At 48.7% G+C, this 19,994-nt stretch overlaps 1 protein-coding gene across 12 annotated transcripts in view; it reads left to right on the top strand.

Annotated features, from left to right (window-relative positions):
- Nucleotides 1-19,994, top strand: part of PLEKHG1 (pleckstrin homology and RhoGEF domain containing G1) — a 229,386-nt gene that overhangs the window by 204,848 nt on the left and 4,544 nt on the right. For all 12 annotated transcript variants that reach the window (XM_070073421.1, XM_008263680.4, XM_051854240.2 and 9 more), the window contains 5 exons: nt 4,665-4,698; nt 6,709-6,804; nt 8,762-8,800; nt 10,355-10,377; nt 13,011-14,634. In XM_070073421.1, the coding sequence (XP_069929522.1) occupies nt 4,665-4,698; nt 6,709-6,804; nt 8,762-8,800; nt 10,355-10,377; nt 13,011-14,634 (1,816 nt within the window). The remainder of the gene's footprint in view (nt 1-4,664; nt 4,699-6,708; nt 6,805-8,761; nt 8,801-10,354; nt 10,378-13,010; nt 14,635-19,994) is intronic.

The following is a 19,994-nucleotide window of genomic DNA, read 5'->3' as shown; positions in this document are numbered from 1 at the left end:
GACCAGTGAGAGGGCGGATGAGGAGGGCTCAGGGGTGTCAGAGGCCAGGGGTGCTGTTGTGATGGGTGTTTGTCTCTTGGGGACTTGAAAGAAGAAAAAGTAGGGGGAAAACCGGTCAGGAAGCATCTAGAGAAGTGACGGCTGTGGAGGAAGTGGTGTGTTCCAGAATGCACCGGGCACTTTTGGGGAAGGAACCGGGGGAAATGAGATGCAGCTTGGCCAGGAAGGAGGTTCCAGGTGCCGGGGGGAGGCTGTGGACTGCTCGTGCCGCGGGATGAAGCAGCGGAGGTGCAAGCCAGGTGTGTGGGAAGAGACACGTTCAGCTCAGTTCTGTGCAGCTAAAGAAAGGAGGGACGAGGTCTACGGGCTCATTCTTGGAGGAGGAGGAACGCCTTTGTTGGGTGGGAGAAATGAAACCCGGGCTGAGAGAGCAGCATAAACCAACATGGAGAGGAGTGAAGGGCCGAGCGCCTGGGTTCCTGGTGCCTGGGCAGGAGGACACGGGGTGGGAACGGAGGCCGTCGGCAGGGGGCGGGGCATGGGGGGCCATGGGTATGCACAGCGTGGGGTCTGGATGCAGGGTGTGGAGAAGCGACCGGTGGTTTTGGAGGCAGAGGATGGGCACCGTGTGACACGTAAGTTGCAGGAGTGAGATTGGAGGCCGGAGGAGAATGAGTCCAACGCCGTCCTCAGGCCACCGAGGCAAAGGCAGCACAGAGGTGCCCACGAGGCGTCAGGGGGAGGCAGGGTGGGGCTGAGGGCGCAGGGCTGTGGGTTCCCAGGCAGGCTGCCGAGGGGGCAGGAGCAGGTTAGATGGGAGTGAGAGCAGGCGAGCCGCTCTGCTGCGCCCCATGGTGGGCGGGGCCGGCTGCAGGTGGAAATTCAGGTTCTGGGGAGCTGCGGATCAGGAGGCCCCCTCCCTAGAGATGGTAATTGAAGCCCTAAGCATTGACAGGCAGACCCACAAGTATGTGCCAAGGGAAGGAAACGTTTGGGAAGCCCCAACACCCGTGGGAACTGCAGGGGAGAGGGCGGCTCGGGGAAGAGGCAAGGAGAGAACGCCGAGAAGGGGAAGGCAGGCAGGGACCAGCAAGCGGGAGTGGATGAACCATCCCAGCCGCTGCGAGCCTCTGAAAGGGCGATTTCAGATGCGGCGGCTGAGACATGAGGACAGGTGGCTCAAGTGAGAGAAAAAGAGGACAGGAGGACCAGGCTGCAGGTGGACTTCCCTTCTGGGACGTTCAGAGAAGGGAAAAAGTGGTTGTCTGGGGAGAGGCGAGATCGGGGTAGATTATCCATGTGGATGGCGAAGTGGGCCATGACCAGCAGGGAGGAGCAAGGTGACGCAGAAAGTGGGGTCGCCTTCTGCAGAGCAGGAGGCCCAAGATCCCTGAGAAGGGACAGAGTCTCCCTCGCCCTCTGTCTGCCCTGAAAAGGCATCAGGTCCTCAGGTCCTCGGGGCTGGCAGCAGTGACGCTGCGCTCAGGAAATGACTGTCACAGGTGTGGCCTTGGCCTTGAGCCTGAGTCTCCTCAGGACGTTGGGAGACACAGGGCGCCCAGGCAGCGAGGAGGCTGTGTTGTCTTCGTGGTGAGTCGCTGGCCTGCTGGCAGCCAGGTGCCCTCGCCGGGCCCCACCTGTCGTCTGCCGGTCTCCTGGGAAAATCACAACTGCTCAGCAGTCTGAAAGGTACCGGCAGACGATGACAAAGTGACACCCCTCATCTCACAGTCCTCTTCCTGCCCAGTGTGCGTGCGTTCCTGGCTCTGTCCCCTTTCTGTGACACGGTTAATACAGATACAACGCCCAGCCTTGGCCAATCTGTGAGTTGTTTTTGCAGCTACAGCTCGTTGAGTGCATATGCACTGTGCCACGTGCTTTATATTCTCATTTCAGGAAAACACCTTGTGAAATTGGTCTTCCTCTTCCCGTTTTAGAGAAATGACAATCACAGGGACACTAAGTAAATTGCCCGCATTTATACGAGTGCACGCCAAACCCCGATTCAAACCTACATCTCTCTGGTCCAAAAGGTATCCAGGCCATACCGACCCCACAGACAAAAAACACCCCTTCTATATGCTTTATCCACTATGCTGCTGTAATAATTTTCTATCTTTTTTTAAGCAGGATTAAGTTGAACTTTTCACATCTTTCATCAATATGATTTCTTTTTTTTTTAAGAAAGCTTTTATTTAATAAATATAAGTTTCAGAGGTATAGCTTTTGGAATATAGTGGTTCTTCCTCCCATATCTGCCCTCCCACCCCCACTCCTGTCTCACCTCCTACTCCTTCTCCCATCCCATTCTTCATTAAGATTCATTTTTAATTATCGTTATTTACAGATCAACTTAGTATATACTAAGTAAAGATTTCAACAGTTTGCACCCACACAGACATTCAAAGAATAAAGAATTGTTTGAAGACGAGTTTTGCTGTTAATTCTTACAGCACAACTCATTAAAGACAGAGGTCCTACATGGGGAGCAAGTGCACAGTGACTCCTGTTGTTGATTTAACAACTGACAGTCTTATTCATGACATCAGTGACCACCCAAGGCTCTTGTCATGAGTTGCCAAGGCTATGGAAGCCTTTTGAGTTCACCAACTCCGATCTTATTTAGACAAGGTCATAGTTAAAGTGGAAGTTCTCTCCTCCCTTCAGAGAAAGGTACCTCCTTCTTTGATGGCCCCTTCTTTCCACTGGGGTCTCACTCACAGAGATCTTTTCATGTAAACTTTTTTTTTTTTTTTACCACAGTGTCATCAAGATGATTTCTTAAAGCTTTCAAAACATATTCCTATGAAATAAAATAAATGCATAGTGGGAAATTTTAAGCATCAAAAAAAGCATCACCAGTCACAGCATGTCAACACAGCTGTTGGAAATGTAGTTGGTTCCACCCAAACTCATCCTAGTCACTTAAATTAATGATGGTCCTTGGCTGACACCTACTGGAAATTCTTGGGAACAGCAATTTTTTAGAAAAATAAATGTCCAATCTTACAGGAAAAAAATACCAAGTTCTTGATGTCAGCGGTTACAGATAGCAGGGAATATCTTGAAAATAGCCATGTTGTCCACCATGTATATTCTTATAAATTAATTGAGAGTAAAAGTGAAAGTATTTTTGCATTTTCTAATATTAACAAGGTTCTGTAAATATTCTCAGAAACAGCCAACAAGTATGCTTGAAATTAACTAACTGGTAATGATCTCAGATCCTGTGCAGTTGGAAGTCTTACAGTGTAACAAAGATCTAAGCATTTATTTTCTCTAAAGTCAGCTGACTGTCCCCTTGTCCTTTAAAACTATGTATGATTGCCACTTAATCTAAAATTGCTTGTAAAGATAATTTTAGGATAGTGTTGGTAGGTTAAGTTACAGTACCATTGAAAGATGAAAATGACATTAAAGAGGCAAGAAAGGCTACCTAAACTAATTTTTCTCTTCCTGGGATCCTGGGGAAAGTGGTTCATGTTAGGACAATTAACTTACCCTGTTGTGTCCCTCAAAACCTTAGTAACTTAGGGCGACAATACCAGCAGCCAGCCCGGAGCGCCAGGCTTCGGCAGATGGAATTTGGGTGGGGAGAAGTAGAAGGAGTAGGGAACAGGGGTCAGCTGGTATCAGGTACCACCCCTTAGGAGGGCGGAGAGGAACTGCCAATCATTTGGTCCTAGGAGCAGTGCTGGAAGGCAGGTGTCACTGTCCCATCGTGCAGCTGAGGAAGTGCACCCCGAGGTGTGACATCCCCCACATGAGCAAGGGCCTGAGCCGGCAGCAGAAACCGAGCCCTGCAGAACTCTGGCCCCACACAAGAGCTCTTTCTCCCCACTCTGGGAGATTCCAGTGCACCCAGAAGAGATGAGAGGTGCAGGGGACATGGGGACACAGACAGCTGATGATGGCCGGTAGCATTCAGGAGGAAGAGAGCAGTGAGAGAAGATATCCAGCAGCCTGGTCACAGCCAGCCCGCCATGACTGAGGGCTCCACACCTGCCCAGTCAGCCAAGTGCAGATGAAAAATATCCAGGGAGAAAGCTGCGTCCATGCCGAACGCCTACCGACGTTTGCCTTGTGGTTGTTTCCCAAACAACAGAATAGCGACCCCAGACCTGACTTGTACGTTGTATGGGCTGCTGGAGGTCAGCTGGAGCTGGGTTAAAGCATGCAAGAGATGTGTGCGTCAGTGCAAAGATCGCGCCGTTACCTCTAAGGGACTCGACACACACAGGGTGCTTCTGGAACCAGTCCCTCATGGTGCCCGGTGACATGGCGCAGGGGCTGGTGGTAGGGATGCTAGGCTCCACGCCTTGATCTTTTGGCTCAGTGGACCGGGGTTGGGCAGCAGGAATCTGTATTTTGTAAATAACTGCCCAACCGATGCTGGTGATGAGCCAAGCTTCGGAACCAGCCTCCTCCCTCCCTCCCTTTCCACAGTTGGGCATCTGTTGTGTGTCCTCGATTGTCCACTTGAGGGCGCTCTCATCTGTTTGCCTCTCCTGAGCTGTGTGTTCCTGCCGAAAAGAATTAAGATTGAGCTATTTAAAGCTTTGTAAAGATCTACTTACTAAGTGGAATAAGATCTGTGTTAGGATTAGTAGCTCAAGGAAGAAAATGAAATCATTGCAATTACACCTACCCTTTCTCTTTTGCAGGCAAAGCAAGCCATCCTTGAAATGGATGCCATTCGTAAGTGTTGCTTCCTTAACACAACTTGGAATTTTATTGTGTGCCTGTGTCTATCACATCTTCCATCGTAAAGTTTATTTGAAAAGTCAATGGAAAGAGAATAACAGCTTTCATAAATAGGACAGGCAACATAAGCCCTTCCTAGCACAGTGCTAGGTGTTCTACAGTGGTTCTTCCTGGTGTGGCACTGAGGCACTCAGTGGCAGCCACGTGTTCTTCTTGGTTTTAGATTTAGTTATTATTTGTTTGAAAGGTGGAGGAACAGAGAGGGAGGGAGAGACAGAGATCTTCCATCTACCAGTTGACTTTCCAAATGTCCATCGGGCTGGGCCAAAGCCAGGAGCCTGGAACTCCATCCGGGTCTCCCGTGTGGGTGCAGGGACCCCACTACCTGGGCCATCTTCCACCTTCCCAGGCACATTAGCAGGGAGCTGGATTGGAAGCAGAGCGGCTGGGACTGGAAGCAGTAGTCAGATACGGGAGACGCCGGCGTCGCAGGCGGCGACTTTACCCACTGCGCCACAACTCCAGCCCCAGTGCACCTTACCTCTGAAGAAGCCCTCCCGAAGTGCAAGTACTGCCTCCTTTCCCTCCAGCCGGCCGCCTGCTAACTGTGCAGGGGAGGAAGAAACCTGGGCCAGGTGGAAACATGAGCGCTGCCACGGCACAGGCTGGGGTCAGGCACCGTGCTCTTCTGAGCGGGCCCAGCTGTGTTCAGCAGAACGCACTGTAGGATTTTGTCCAAGGACACTCTGCAGTGAGGGTGAGAGTGAGGGTGTGGGTGGGCGTGTGCCCCTTGAATGGAAGAGGGGGAGTTGCACAAGCCAGCCACTCTGGTGCCTCCTCCCTTCCACGCCAAATAGCTTGCTTATTCCCAGGCTCTGGGCTGGCGCCTGGATGCAGGAAGATTCCAGCAATGCCCAGAACAGCCTCAAGCCACTGGTGGGAGCAGCACACATTTCTGCCAGACATGTGCACTGGCCACCTCTGCCGGGCCTTGAGTTCAGCCTGGGCTCAGTGAGCAGGAGAGGCTCAGCCTCATTTCTGGTCCTGTCGCTGACACGGGGCAAGTGTACGTGGCCTGGTCATGCTCAGAGCCCTCTCTCTGACAGTCAGCCGCTTCCCCGAACCTGAGGCGCTCTGGCTTATGGCTGTGTCCTAAGATTATTCCCCTCAAACTCCAGGACACACACGGTCACAAAGTCAGCTTCCAAACCTCAGAACCAGACCAGAGTTTCCTCACACAAGGTGTGTGTGTTCCTTAGTTTGGGTGGGAAAACACAGAGTCGACGAAATTAAGTGAAAATTCCTTTTCTGCTTGAAGAAGCCAAAGCTCTCATGAAACGCTCAAAGCAGGAACGTCTCAGAAAATATTACAGTCACAGGGTCAGCGCTGTGGCGCCGCGGGTTAACTCGCTGCCCGCGGCACTGGTGTCCCATGTGGGCACTGGTTCCAGTCCCGGCCACTCAGCGTCCTGTCCGTCTCCCTGCTAATGGCCTGGAAAAGCAGCGGAGGGTGGCCCAAGTGATTGGGCCTGGATGGAGTTCCTGGCTCCTGGCTTCAACCTGGCCCAGTCCTGGCTGTTGTGGTCATTTGGGGAGTGGACCAGTGCATGGAAGCCCTCTCTCTCTTATCTCTCTCCCCCCACCCCTGCCCCCACCCTACCCCCCCTCCCACTCCTGCCTTTTAAATAAATAGAGAAGATAAAAGGGCACCAGCACAGGATGGGGACAGCCACGGGGGCAGGAAGGGAACTCAGTGTCTGGAAAGCCGGCTGGTGATTGACAGCACTTCCTGTCCTGAGGCCCTAGGGAAGGGAATGGGGAGGGGAGGGTGGCAGGGTGACTCTGCTGGAGCCAACAGAAAGGCCCGAGCTACACATTCAGTGAGGGGCGACTTGAATCCACGTGTGATGAAAAGGAATGAACCGACACATAAAACAGCAGAAGGCACGGTTGGTGGGCAAGGCCCCGCCACCTCCGCTCACTGTGCCCACCCTTGTCCTGCAGACCACCCTGGCTTCTGCTACAGCCCGGACGGGGAGACCAGAGCCTCCTGTGCTGCTAAGGACGGTGCTGCCCCCTATCGGCTGAGAAGGAAATCTGGTAAGTAGCGTGTGGGCGTTCAAGTTCAATCCCACCAGGGGCTTCGTAGCCAAGACCCCTTCTAGGCTGATAGGCATCTTCTGTCGGCTTTTGAGATCACCGCGAGTTTGCAGTCAGCTGAGATGGCTCGACCTTGGGGCTGTCAGGCCTGTGTCCTAAGACTCTCACCTGAGCGCGTCATGTCTCGGGGCAGAGAAACACAGCAGTCAGCCACCTGGGCTGTGTTCAGCTTTATGTCGGCTGCAGATGCTTAACCCCGCTTGCTGTTGATGATGCATGCTGCCAGTGACCCACCCAGAGGACCGTTCATACCTGACACCCTGACCCTGCACTCCAGGAAGGCTTCTCCCAGCCCTTGAGTTTTGATTCTATTTGAGTCAGAATTTATTGAGCACTTACTTTAGACCTGAGGGCTAGGAACATAAGGGTAAATGATGCAGGTGATTCTGGCCTGCAAGGAACTCGCGGTGGGAGAGACAAAAAGATGGAAGTGAATCTAGTCTGTGTGATGGAGCTGGCAAAGGGGGGAGATGGCGGGAAGAGTGGAGAGATAAACGGAGGGCAGCCTCATCCTCTAGGGAGGAAGCATCACAGAGTCAGGGGTCGGTACCATTGATGGACTGCACACTGAGGAGACAGGGCAGGAAAGGCACATGCAAAGACCCTGAGACCTGAGCCAGCACATCATAGGGCAGTCATTCAGCCTGCCTGGAGCCTGGGGTGAAGGGGACAGATGGTTGAGGGGGTGGGCAAGGTGCAGTGGAAAGAGCAATAGCTAGAGATGCGCTACTAATTCTTGGCCATGAGGTCCTAGCAAGCCAGCCGTAGGGTTTGACCTGGATACCGCAAGCTATGGAAGGGTGTGAAGCAATGAGCCGTGAGAATATTGTAGAGAAAGAGCTCCGGCTCCACGTGGAGGAGGAAGTGGGCAGGAGGGAGGCTGCGTGCTGGTCTGGAGCAAGATGATGAAGGCTCGCACAGAAACAGTGGCGGCTGCAGTAATGCATGCCTGGAGCTCCACGGTACTGTGACGTCGAACCGGCAGGGATTTGGAAGGATGCTCTGATCTCTAACTTGGAAGGGTGACTGTGGGGAGCAAACCGGACTAGACTGTTACTGGAATTAAGACTTATTCTATGCATCTGCTCTCCCACAATATGGCGCTGGGAGAGAAGTAAACAGCTTCCGCACAGCTGCCTCCAGTTCAACTAATAAACTGTAGGACTTGCTCCTGATTGGAGGAGAGCAGCGTACTCGGCGTGTGGGCAGCCGAGTTGGGATTGGCAGAGGAGGACTATAAAGGAGGAGAGAAACGGCATGCACAGGGAACATCTATGGGGAACATCTAAGGGAACCCGTGCAGCCCCCGAGAGAACCGGCCGGCGGAGTGCCGCTCCCCTGCGGAAGTGGGGAATGTGGCCAGGGGGAACTGCCCTTCCACGGAGGTGGAAGGGATAGTAGCCAACCCGGGAAGAACCAGCAGCAAACCCGGGGAGGGCCGAGCAGACGAAAGAACAGCGCAGGGTCCTGTGTTGCTCCTCCACGAAGAGGGGGAGCGACAGGTGACGTCCATGCTAATGACAGGAGGTGCAAATGAGGGAGTGGGTTCCCCAGAAATCGGTGGGCTGAGACGGACACTTGCAGAGTAAGCCTTGGGACAGGCATCTGGCGTGGAATATGGACCTATCATGGCAGTTAAGCTAAGGAAGCTGCTGCCCGGTGGTGGAATTGGTAGAGTAGGAGTCTGGTTTCCTGTGATGTGACTCCTGAATGCAAACTTCACACTAATCCTGCCATTTGACAGCATTCCAAGTGTCTCCAAGCAGCTGGGGATTTAGGTAAATTTGGTAGAAAATTTCTAGCGTTCAATGAATCTGTCAATAAGCCAATAATTCCTTGTAGAGAAAAGATCTTTGATGTGATTTACCAAGTGATACTTTATTTTTTTTTCTCCCAGAGCCTTCTTCAAGATCACATAAAGTTTTGAAGACCAGTGGTAAGTCCTAAAATTTGTGTTGTTCTCTCATTCCTGTTGCTCTCCACTAAAGCAAACCATGCACAAAAATAAATGCTAGACAGACGAACAAATTTCATGATTGGGTTACACAAAGATTAACTTCTACAAGTAAAAGTATCTCATAAAATGTAAAGCCTAATGACATAAATATTTGAAAAATATGTGACAGGCATAGAGATTAACTACCTAACATATAAAGAAATCTCATATCAAAAGAAGAGAAACAAAGATCTCTTTATAAAAAAGACTATAATTGGGAAACTGCATAGAGAAACACAAATTGGCAATAAATTTTTTAAATGATTGCTTGTGTTATTAGTCAGAAGAAACATACATTTAAATGACATAAATGACAGGAGAAAAGCTATAGCCTGGCCAAAAGACAAGAGAAAAATCAGCATCACAAAACTGTTGGTGGGGATGTGGATTTTATGGTGCTTTGGGATCAAAACTTGGCAATGCCCATTTGAATTTAAAATGTGCATTTGTGTTTGACCCAACAGTTTCACCTGCATGAAGGTCTTCATCCACGTGTGGACAGATCCACGCGGGTGTTGGTCTTTGTAGCATTTGTAATGAGATACCGTATGAAATGCTGGCCCAGGGGGAATTGGTTAAAGCAGTTGTGTACATCTATGCACACAATGGAAAAGTCTATAGTTGTTGAATGAAATGCACCTCTTTCTATTAAGAGTATCCTCATATGTTCAACAGGAAGCATTACTTTTATATTGCATCTTTATTTTAAAAACAAAAACATAATTGTGTTAGGTTGGAGACAATGCAGCATCTGAAAATATGGGTAGCCCTGGGGTGGGATTTGTGGGGAGGGAATTACTTTATATGCTTCGGAAATTAAACAACTTTTACAAAAGAGGCACCTGTAATCTCTCAGGGTGTCTAGAAGAATGTGGTTGTGTAAACTTCTCCTCACAATTCCACTTCTAGCACTCCTTTGCACACTGCAAATGCCACTGACTTCTTGATAAAAGCTGTTATCTTTCAGTTAAAACCAATAAGATATCTAAAAACCCAGAGAAGCTAGTCTAATTATTCTGATCTTTGTGGTTTTCGTGGCTTGGGCATGTGTGTTATTTTAAGTAGCACTTCATTTTTTTTTTTTTTTTTTGAGAGTTTTAGAAACTTATGAACACAACATGCTTCATTGTTCGGGAATTCAGGGAGGCAGCTGACCCTTGGATGCATAGGAAGAGAACATATGGGGGGACTTTTAAAAGTTCGTGGACAATGGAATCAAACAAATTTATTTTGGTACAAAAAAATTTGAAATCCATGTATAGTTGTTGCACAATATGTATTATCCCAGGAACTTTCTGAAGATCCCTTGTATAATGGAGAATAATCAAGGAACATATTTGGAAAGTAGATCTAGGGGCCCATAAGTCACTGGGCTTAGTTACTTATTAGTTATTGTCCAGCAATTATTTGTTTATAAATCCTCTAAAAACACTAGTGCTTGCCTATAGATGAGATACATTTTTCTCAACCTTGAAACAAACTTTTCTTTTTCAGAAACAGCTCAAGATATCCAAAAGGTAAGTCCTATCCCATTTCTGACTGTTTATAATCACCCCTTCATAAGTGCCTTTTTCTTACATGGCTCATCCCTAACCTGTATTCCAAGGATGAACAGTTACTGTACATTTGGAAAATTCTGTGTTTAGGAAAAGTGCTTACCTTTTGAATTATTTACATTTCCCTTGAGAGAGGACTCATCCATGCCAACCTCCTCCTTCACCCCATTCCTGTTAGACCAAAGGGCACTGTTTATTCATTGACACTGTAGGAGTTGTGACCTTACTTGAGGGTGCATAATACCAGCACGCTACTAGCCATCTAGTGATCTAACACATTGGGCCTCCACCAGCTTGAGCCCAAGGCCTTTGCCTTCTGAGTGTAGCTCCCTTTTTGAAGCATTGGCCTTCAAGGGCAAGGATAAGAGCTTCCTTCTCAGAATCCAGTCCTATTGCTGGGTCAGAGGTGTGATGATGTGAGGAAATGAAACTTTACTGTGTCAAGCTTTGCTTTTTTCTTCCCTGAGAAAAAATAAGGAGAAAGAGAGAATAAGAATGATGTATCCTATTGGAAGGCGTATATCCAAATTTATGACCTATGAAAAGTTGGCTTTGAATCTTACCTGAGTGGTTTGTCCACTATGGTTACTGATCAATCTGCATATTTTTATGTCCTGGAAAACTGAATGTGACTTCCTGTTTTATGTTCTATATAAATAAGGATGTGGCTCTGCAAAATCTCTTGCTACAATTCCATTTGCCTCATAGCTTATGCAATCCTGTTGATCAAGGCTATATCTTTGAGTTAAAACCAATAAAACATCTGAATATCAATATGTCTTATCTTTAATGATTACTATGGCCTAGAGCATATGCATTTTTTTTTAGATAATAATACTTCTGTTTGGAGGCTTTTAAAACTTAACATTAAGGGATTCACTGTCCTAAGGTGCACCATGCTATTTTGATTTTTTAAGCTGCTCTGTTGTCATGATTGGGCTAAGTGCAGAACGCACCTGCTCTTTAGGCATCCTAACCCCTCTCAGTACTAAATGGAGGGATGGCTCCATCGAGGAGTTCTAGACATACGATCTCCAGAGTTTCTGGGAACATCCCACAACAGTGCTCACCTGAGTCTGTGTGGGGACTAACTAAGCCTTATAAAATCTCAAGACAAGAAGGAAATAAAACACCGATGTGGTCTTTCTAGTGGTTAAAAAAAAAATCCACTTCCTAACAGTAGAAGGCTGAATGTGTATCAAGGAGAGCTGTGAATACCTTAATATTATATTCTCCCTGAATACAAATCCTGAGCCTGTGTGTGTGTGTGTGTGTGTGTGTGTAGCAGAAGGTAAACTCATGTATAATATGTCAATTAAGACATGGATTCAAGGGGCCGGCATTGTGGTGCATCAGGTTGAGCCACCACCTGCGACATCAGCATCCCATATAGGCTCCAGTTTGTGTCCCAGCGGCTCCACTTCCTATCCAGTCCCCTGCCTATGGCCTGGGGAAAGCAGCATTAGCAGGCAGCTGGATCAGAAGCAGAGATGGGGCCAGCGCTGTGATGCAGTAGGTTAATCCTCTGCCTACAGCACTGGCATCCCATATGGGTACCAGTTTGAGTCCTGGCTGCTCCTCTTCCAATCCAGCTCTCTGCTATGGCCTGGGAAAGCAGCAGAAGATGGCCCAAGTCCTTGGGCCACTGCACCCACATGGGAGACCCAGATGAAGCTCCTGGCTCCTGGCTTCAGATCCGCTGAGCTCCAGCTGTTGCGGCCATCTGGCGAATGAACCAGCGGATGGAAGACCTTTCTCTCTGTCTCTTTCTCTCACTGTCTGTAACTCTACCTCTCAAATCAATCAATCAATCAATATTAAAAAAAAAAAAAAAAGGCGGAGCTGCCAGGATTTGAACTGTTGCTCCCATATGGGATCTGACATTGTAGGCAGCAGCCTAACCCGCTGTGCCACGACACTGGCCTGGTTGTATGTTTATAAACATTATACCAGTGTAGTCGGAGTAAGGTAAAAAGGAAGAGATACTAACAGGTGGGAAATATGTATCTAGAAGCAATAAATATTATATGTTAATATATGTGTGTGAAAAAACCAAAAGATTAAATGACTATAGAATGAAATTTTTTAAGTTTGAATAGAAAATAATGTGTAGGATAAAATATTATCCCTACCCTCTACTTCTCGCTTCCCTTCCTAATAGGCAGATAAATATTCTATGACAATATGTATCCCTGTTTCATTGACAAGTGATAGTTTGGCATTTCCAATAGATTACCATCATATTTTGATCAGAAAGTGTGTGCTTGGCATTAATTAGTTTAAACAAAGTCCTTCCTTACTGCAGACTTGATAAAATCATATCTAATCCATAAAGCAATATGGGAAATAATAAGTTTGGAGACTGTAAAGTGCCTAGATTCTAAGTAAATATTAGTTCCTGCCCTTTCTGCTCCTTTTGCAAAAGCCTGAATTGCTTTCTAACTCAATAATGCCTGCTGACCACGTCATTGTAGAGTATGGATCTGGTGTCAGAGGTAGGGTGTAAGTGCACTGTGTAAGAAGTCCCTGAGCCCCAAGTCTTCTCCCCGGTGCTGGGACGCTGGGACTCAAGTGCTGCGTCTCTGTTTTCCCAGGTCTCCCAGGAGGAAGGGTCTCCCCGGCTGACGTCAGCAGGGCCGTCTCCCGCCCAGAGGAACAGTCAGCCCAGCAGTTCTGCCATTCTCAGCGTGCTCCGCGGCGGGGGCGCCATCCGAAACATCTGGACTGACCACCAGATTAGACAAGCCCTGTTTCCCAGCCGCCGGTCCCCGCAGGAGAACGAGGACGAGGACGACGATTACCAGATGTTCCTCCCGTCCTTCTCCTCCTCCGAGCTGAACTCGACCCGGCTGTGTGAAGAGAGCACGTCGAGTCGCCCTTGCAGCTGGCACATGGGGCAGATTGAGTCCACAGAGACTTCCAGCTCCGGGCACAGGATCGTCCGGAGGGCCAGCAGTGCCGGGGAGAGCAACACCTGCTCCCCGGAGATAAGAACGAGGGACAGTGATGGCTGTCAGTACAGCCCCCGAAGGGAACTGCAGAGTGGCCCCGAAACAGAAGGGCAGGAGGGGGTGACTCCCTTTGGGTCATCGATAGAGTTGACCATTGACGATATAGACCATGTCTATGATAACATAAGTTACGAGGACTTGAAACTAATGGTTGCTAAACGGGAAGAGGCTGGATCCATGACCCCTAAGCCAGGTAGGGAGTCTGTTCGTCCCAAGAGCACCCCAGAGTTAGCCTTCTCAAAGAGGCAAGCTGGCCACAGTAAGAGCTCTTTGCTCACCGAAGCGGAGGGGACTCTCCCAGGTCGAGAGCCATCGAACCAAAGCACACACGACCTGCAGGTGATGGAGGAAAACATTTATGACACGATAGGGCTCCCGGAGCCGCCGGCCCTGAACTTCAAATGCAGCAGCCTAAAGCGTCCCAAGCGGAGCACGTTTCTGGGTCTGGAGGCCGACTTTGCGTGCTGCGAGAGTCTCCGGCCGTTCATTTCCCAGGACAGCCTCCAGCTGAGCGAGGATGATGCGCCCTACCAGCAGGCTCCCCCTGACACTGACTATCTGAGCTTGCTCTATAACTCTCCCAGCTGTAGCTTGTCTGCCGCAGATAAGGCTGCATCCGACAAGCTGTCCGAAGAGGTGGATGAAATCTGGAATGACCTGGAAAATTACATCAAGAAAAACGAAGACAAAGCTCGAGACCGTCTCCTCGCGGCGTTTCCCGTGAGCAACGATGACGTGCAGGATCGGCTGCACGCCGCGAGCACCCCGGAGCTGAGCAGGCACACGGTGCATTCCACGTCTACGCTGTCTCTTCCCGGAAGCCAAGGCAGGGCCATCCGAGCTGGCCGGGCCCACTACGCATTCGAAGAGGACCTCATTTCTAAAGAGGACTCCTTTATGAGTCTGAACCGGCTATCCCTGGCCAGCGACGTGCCTCCCACAGACAACCCCTATGACTTGGCCAACTATAGTCTGTCCCACACAGACACAGAAAACCCCGAGCCTGGCACGGATGCCCCCGATAGGACAAAAAGCAGGGTTTTTATGATGGCGAGGCAATACAGTCAGAAAATCAAGAAGGCAAATCAGCTTTTAAGAGTGAGAAGCCCGGAGTTGGAGCAGCCACTGGCCAGTCAGCATCACAAATCCACTCCCAGAGACCTGGCCGCCATCTTGGAGGAGAAGAAGCAAGGAGGGCCCGCCATCGGTATGTTCACACTGCTTTTTCTTCTCCTTGAAAGTGAGATGTACAGCAGGTTTCAGGTTCTCCATGTCCTTAGAGCGGATACACCTGCAGAACACTGTCACTCCAAGTATGGCCCCAGAGCGAGCCGTGAGTGATCCCTCCCCCAGATGGTAGCCACCGTAGCAGGATTTGGTCTCAGGGTTTTGCTGTGTATGTAACATTGTCACTGCAGATCTGATCCTTTAAGGAAAAGTCTTCTCTGTGGGAACATGAAAGAAAGCAGCTCGCTTTCACTCCCAGTGTCTGGAACTTTGCCTCCTGTATCAGTGTTTTGTTAGCAGGTGGAAGAGCTCATGCAAGTGGCTAAGGTCTGGGAGTAGGTGGAATAGCATTGTTCTCTGCTTTCAATCCCAGCAAAAAGGTCTACTCCTGCTAACAAAGACCAAGAAAAGATCACTTTTTGCACTTTTTGTAGATGTTCAATGTGCATCTTAGTTGTTTTCTCACAGATTTTGGTTACTATTTGATTTTTAAAAAATTGTTTCTGTAGTGCATATAACACCATTGCATTCTGTATTCTCATCTATGCATCCAAGAACTTGATTTGAAAGGCAGAGCTATGGGGTAGTGGAGGTGGAGGGAAGGGGTGGAGAGAGACGGAGATTTTCCAGCTGATGGTTCACTCCCAAAATGGCTGCAACAGCTGGGGCTGAGCCCGGCCAAAGTCAAAAGCCTGGAACTCCATCCAGGTCTCCCATGTGAGTGGCAGGCTCCCAAGCACTTGGGCTGTCAGCCACTGCTTTCCCAGCTGCATGAGAGGAGGCTGGATTAGAATCGGTGCTGATATGGGATGCTGGCCTTGCAGACAGCATCCTCATTGTTTTGTCAGACCTCTTTTGTGGGGCATACCTGAATGAGGGACTTAGGTGTGAGATGGGTAAAGTCAGGGCTACTGAACGGGGTGTTCACAGTTGACTTGTTGAAGGACCGCTGATCTCAGGGGAAGAGCTCAGGTCTGGATAAAGCACAGAACAGTCAGGAAAGAGCAGCCCAAGAGCGATGGCTTTCACCTGCAAACCCAGAGATTTTACGGGAGCAAGGCCCAGGAATCAGCATGTTTAAAGAGTGCATCCTTTCCATCGTATCTTTTTTTTTTTTTTTTTTTTGACAGGCAGAGTGGACAGTGAGAGAGAGAGACAGAGAGAAAGGTCTTCCTTTGCCGTTGGTTCACCCTCCAATGGCCGCCGCGGCCAGCGCGATGTGGCCGGCGCACCGCGCTGATCCGATGGCAGGAGCCAGGAGCCAGGTGCTTTTCCTGGTCTCCCATGGGGTGCAGGGCCCAAGCACCTGGGCCATCCTCCACTGCACTCCCGGGCCACAGCAGAGGGCTGGCCTGGAAGAGGGGCAACCGGGACAGAATCCGGCGCCCCGACCGGGACTAGAACCCGGTGTGCCGGCGCCGCTAGGCGGAGGATTAGCCTAGTGAGCCGCGGCGCCGGCCCTCCATCGTATCTTAAGAAACTTTGCCGTTGATTTTTCTGGTGAAGGGCCACCTTAGTAAAAGTGAGAGAATCAGTTCTCCAATGACAAGTAAAAGCCAGATGACTCAGCAGGGACAAGTTCAAGTCATTGGCTTCAGGGCACCAGGGCACATCCTACCGGATGAAGCTCTAACCTCTGTTCTTTGGAATTGCCTTCTTCATCTCCATGGAGACCAGCAATGAGAAAGTGGGTATCAAACCGAATCTACAACTTCCATGATGAGAATCAGTAGGGAATTTTGTTTTTGAGTTTGAGAGTACTTAAGAATTGATTAAAACTTTAATTTTTTAGTAAAATTGCAGGACATGAAAGCCTGCAATTGATGTGTGAGGGATTTTACAGTCTGCTTCATGAAATAAAGGTGTAAGGTGATTTTTGCATGAATGTGGGACAGAGTAGATTGCATATATTTTTCTCCTTGCAATAATATGCTGAAAGTCATCCGAGTCCCTTTTCCAGTGCCAGTGTTGCGAAGCTGGCATGTGGCCATACTCAGAGTGACTGACTGCAGGACTATTTGGGGCAGGGCGGGGAGAGGGGGTGCATAGGTGATCTTAGAAACAGTTGTTGGCCTTTGTAACTATTGGCTGAGTCTCGGCTGGGGCTTCTCTGAGTAAGAGAAAGTGTAATACTGAGGTTTCTGGTGACGATGGGTGATACAGCGGACAATTGTTTAAAATGTAGCTAGACCTGGCCTAAGTTGTTTAGAATATGGACCATCTTTCAAAATGCAAAACTCTTATCTTGGTGGAAGCATGTCCTTCAATACTGAATCAGTAAGGCAACAACTACATTTAGTGGTCTTCTTTTTACCCACCTTTTAAGCATTCATTGATGTCTTTTTTTTTTATTTTTTAAGATTTATTTATTTGAAAGTTAGTGTTACAGAGAGAGAACTCTTCCATCCTCTGGTCTACTCCCCAGATGGCCACAATGGCCATCACAGGGCCAGGCCAAAGCCAGAAGCTTCATTTGGGTCTCCCACATGGATGGCCTTGGGCCATTCCCTGCTGCTTTTCTCGGACAATTAGCAGGGAGCTGGATCAGAAATGGAGCAGCAAGGACACGAACTGGTGTCCATATGGGATGCCAGCATTGCAGGGGCGGCCTTACCCGCTACTCCATGATGCTGGCTCAAAGGATTCATTGATTTCCCGTGGGTTTTCTTTTGCTGCTCTTCACATTTGGTCTGTTCTCCTGTCTGTTTTCATGCCGATGTCTTCTTGGGATCCCATGGGATCTTTTTTCAACTCTGCATCCAGGTCCTTTCTTGACATGGTAGGCTGCTTGCAACATTCGCCCCACCGAAGAGAAGGCGACCTCTTCTGAGTCATCTTCTGAGGGTAGTGTCTTCCCCTGCCGCCTGGCAGGAGCACGTCCCCAGGGCCTTGCCAGATCTGACAAAAGTATGTCCACACCTCTTCCATCTAGGTGGTCAAGACCACTTCCTGTGCCCACTCGGCTTTCAATCAGTTGACATGATGACTCCTTTTCTCTTTCTTGTTTATCTGGGCACAGGACGTCGTAATCGAGTGGACCGATTCTCCAGACTTCTTCGTGTGGGCCTTGCCACTTTGCCAGGAGCTTGCTCTCGGTGCTGTGCGGAAGGAGGAGCAGCACCCTATTCGCCTGCTGAAACTCTCGAGGATCTTTATTGAACTCGAGCCGGGGTCTACAGGCCCTGGGTCAGATTTCCACCTATAAGTCACCCAAACAGGTCTAGTGCTCCCACCTTGTAGAGCCTGTTGTAGCATGCTGGCCATCCTGTTCAGTCAGCCCTCCCTCCTGATGGTCCTTGACCCTGGGAGGCCTGGGGGTTGCTGTTTCTTGGTGATGTCTGCGTGGGAGAAATTTTCCTCCTTGTGCAAACTAGGAAAAGGCATCAGCGGGCATTTAGCCTAGAGGTTAAGATGTTGGTTAAAGCACGCACGTCCTACATTGGAGTCCCCGAATTCCATATCAGCTCTGGCTCCTGACTCCAGCTTCCTGCTAATGCAGACCCTGGGAGGCAGGGGTGATGGCTCAAATAATTAGGTCACTGCCACCCATGTGGGAGACCTGGATCCTCTTCCCAGCTCCTGGCTTCGGTTCAGTCCAGCCAAGCCCTTGTGGGCATTTGAGGATGAGTCCATGAATGGGAGCTCTCTTTGTTTATCGCTCTCTCTCCTTCTCTTCCCTCCCTCCTTCACCAATAAACAAATAAAAATTTAAAAAATAAGAACAATCCTAAGAAGTATGGAAGGCACAAGTTAATGGTTTTGTCTACATCTCAGGCAATATAAGAAGCATTGATTAAATTGCATACTTGATGTTTCCCTCAGCAAGGATTACCTCAAAGTTCTACCTGGAATCATAAGAACTCCAACTTTCAAACCTTATAAAAGGGAAATAAATTAGAGACAGCTGTGATGTTGTCAGGGCATACTATTGTCCATGTTCTATAAAGACTGTCAGTGCTGGCAATAATGACTTGGGGACCTTGATGCAGCCAACACTAAGCTTCTTAGACCAGAGGTACCACTGGGGGCTGGCAGTGTCCATACCTCAGACTGACGGAATCTGTTTAATCACACTTAGTGCTCTTGAAGCTTGTCTCTTATTCCCATTGCTGTATGCAAGTTAGAGACTCTCTTAGGAGAGCAAGTTGAAACAAATACAGAAATTAGATAAGCACAATATATTGTCTACTAGTGAGATAATTTCTATTCAAATAGATAAATGGTCAATTCCTTGTTATCCAAAGAGAAACTGCGCCCAGCATGAGTTGTCTATCTACAGGAACCCTTTGAATCCAAGGTCAAGGCCATCTTCCTGCTTCCCCGTTTGCTGCTATGGCCTGATTTCTGGTCTGCCTTTCCACTCCCAGTGATTTGGTCTCAGGGAAAGCATATCCATTTTTAACATTATGCTTAAAACAAGGAGGGGGTGAAAACGATGATCTAAGTAATAAAGTAGTGATTGAGACCAGTTTCTGTCTGGAACGATGCTGTGTGCTCTGTGGTAGGTGGGGGGTGGGACGGGGTGGAGGTTGAGAAAAATGTACACTATTTTCCAAGATCACAATCTCAGAAAGAAGCTGGAACACTAAACTAGCCTCTGTAAAACAATTAGTGTCACAATTGCCCATACAGGCTTATGCATGCACGTGCAGCCAATAGCTAGCTACAGAGCAAGTATGTAAGACTTCAGAAAAGAGAAGCCATTAGAAAGGACTCAAGAGAGGATGGGCCTTATGGACGATCCTGAGAGATGGGGAGTAATTTACACAGAAGAACAGGAGAGTATGATAAGGAAGACAAAGTCATGAGAAGTGCTATGAATATTTTGGATAATATTCACACAGGGCTTCAGGTTACCCAGGGTAAAGCTGGTTGTAGTTAGAAGACTTTATGATTATGTTTTGATACTCTAATAGCTCCTTTGAGTTTGTACTGTGTTCTACTGGGTCCCCCAAATTGTCATGTTGGAACTGTGTGAAAGTGTTGAGCTCCTGAACTTTCACACGGGAAACCGTGGATCATGCCTAAGGGTCTGGCTGCCTTAGGAAATGTTCTAAGTTTCAGGAGGGCTGATGTGGGTATGCTGGTGGCCATTTCCACTTTCACACTCCCTGAAGGTATTACTAAATCTTAATAATATTAAGAGTCTTTGCTATATCCTTTAGGGAGTAATTTCTCAAGTTTCTATTTCTAGAAATTTCTAAACTAATCTCTGTCCTTCCAAGGAATTTGGAGTTGAGAACCCAAAGGACTGAATATAGATAGGATCTATAATGAGAAGGTAAACAGACTATTTACCTTGATTGCAGGGAGTGGGGGTGAGTGAAATGCAGGTGCTGT

The sequence above is a fragment of the Oryctolagus cuniculus genome, chromosome 5 (genome assembly GCF_964237555.1).
Source record: "Oryctolagus cuniculus chromosome 5, mOryCun1.1, whole genome shotgun sequence".
NCBI classification, from domain to species: Eukaryota; Metazoa; Chordata; class Mammalia; order Lagomorpha; family Leporidae; genus Oryctolagus; species Oryctolagus cuniculus.
This window is presented reverse-complemented; position numbering and strand designations above follow the sequence as displayed.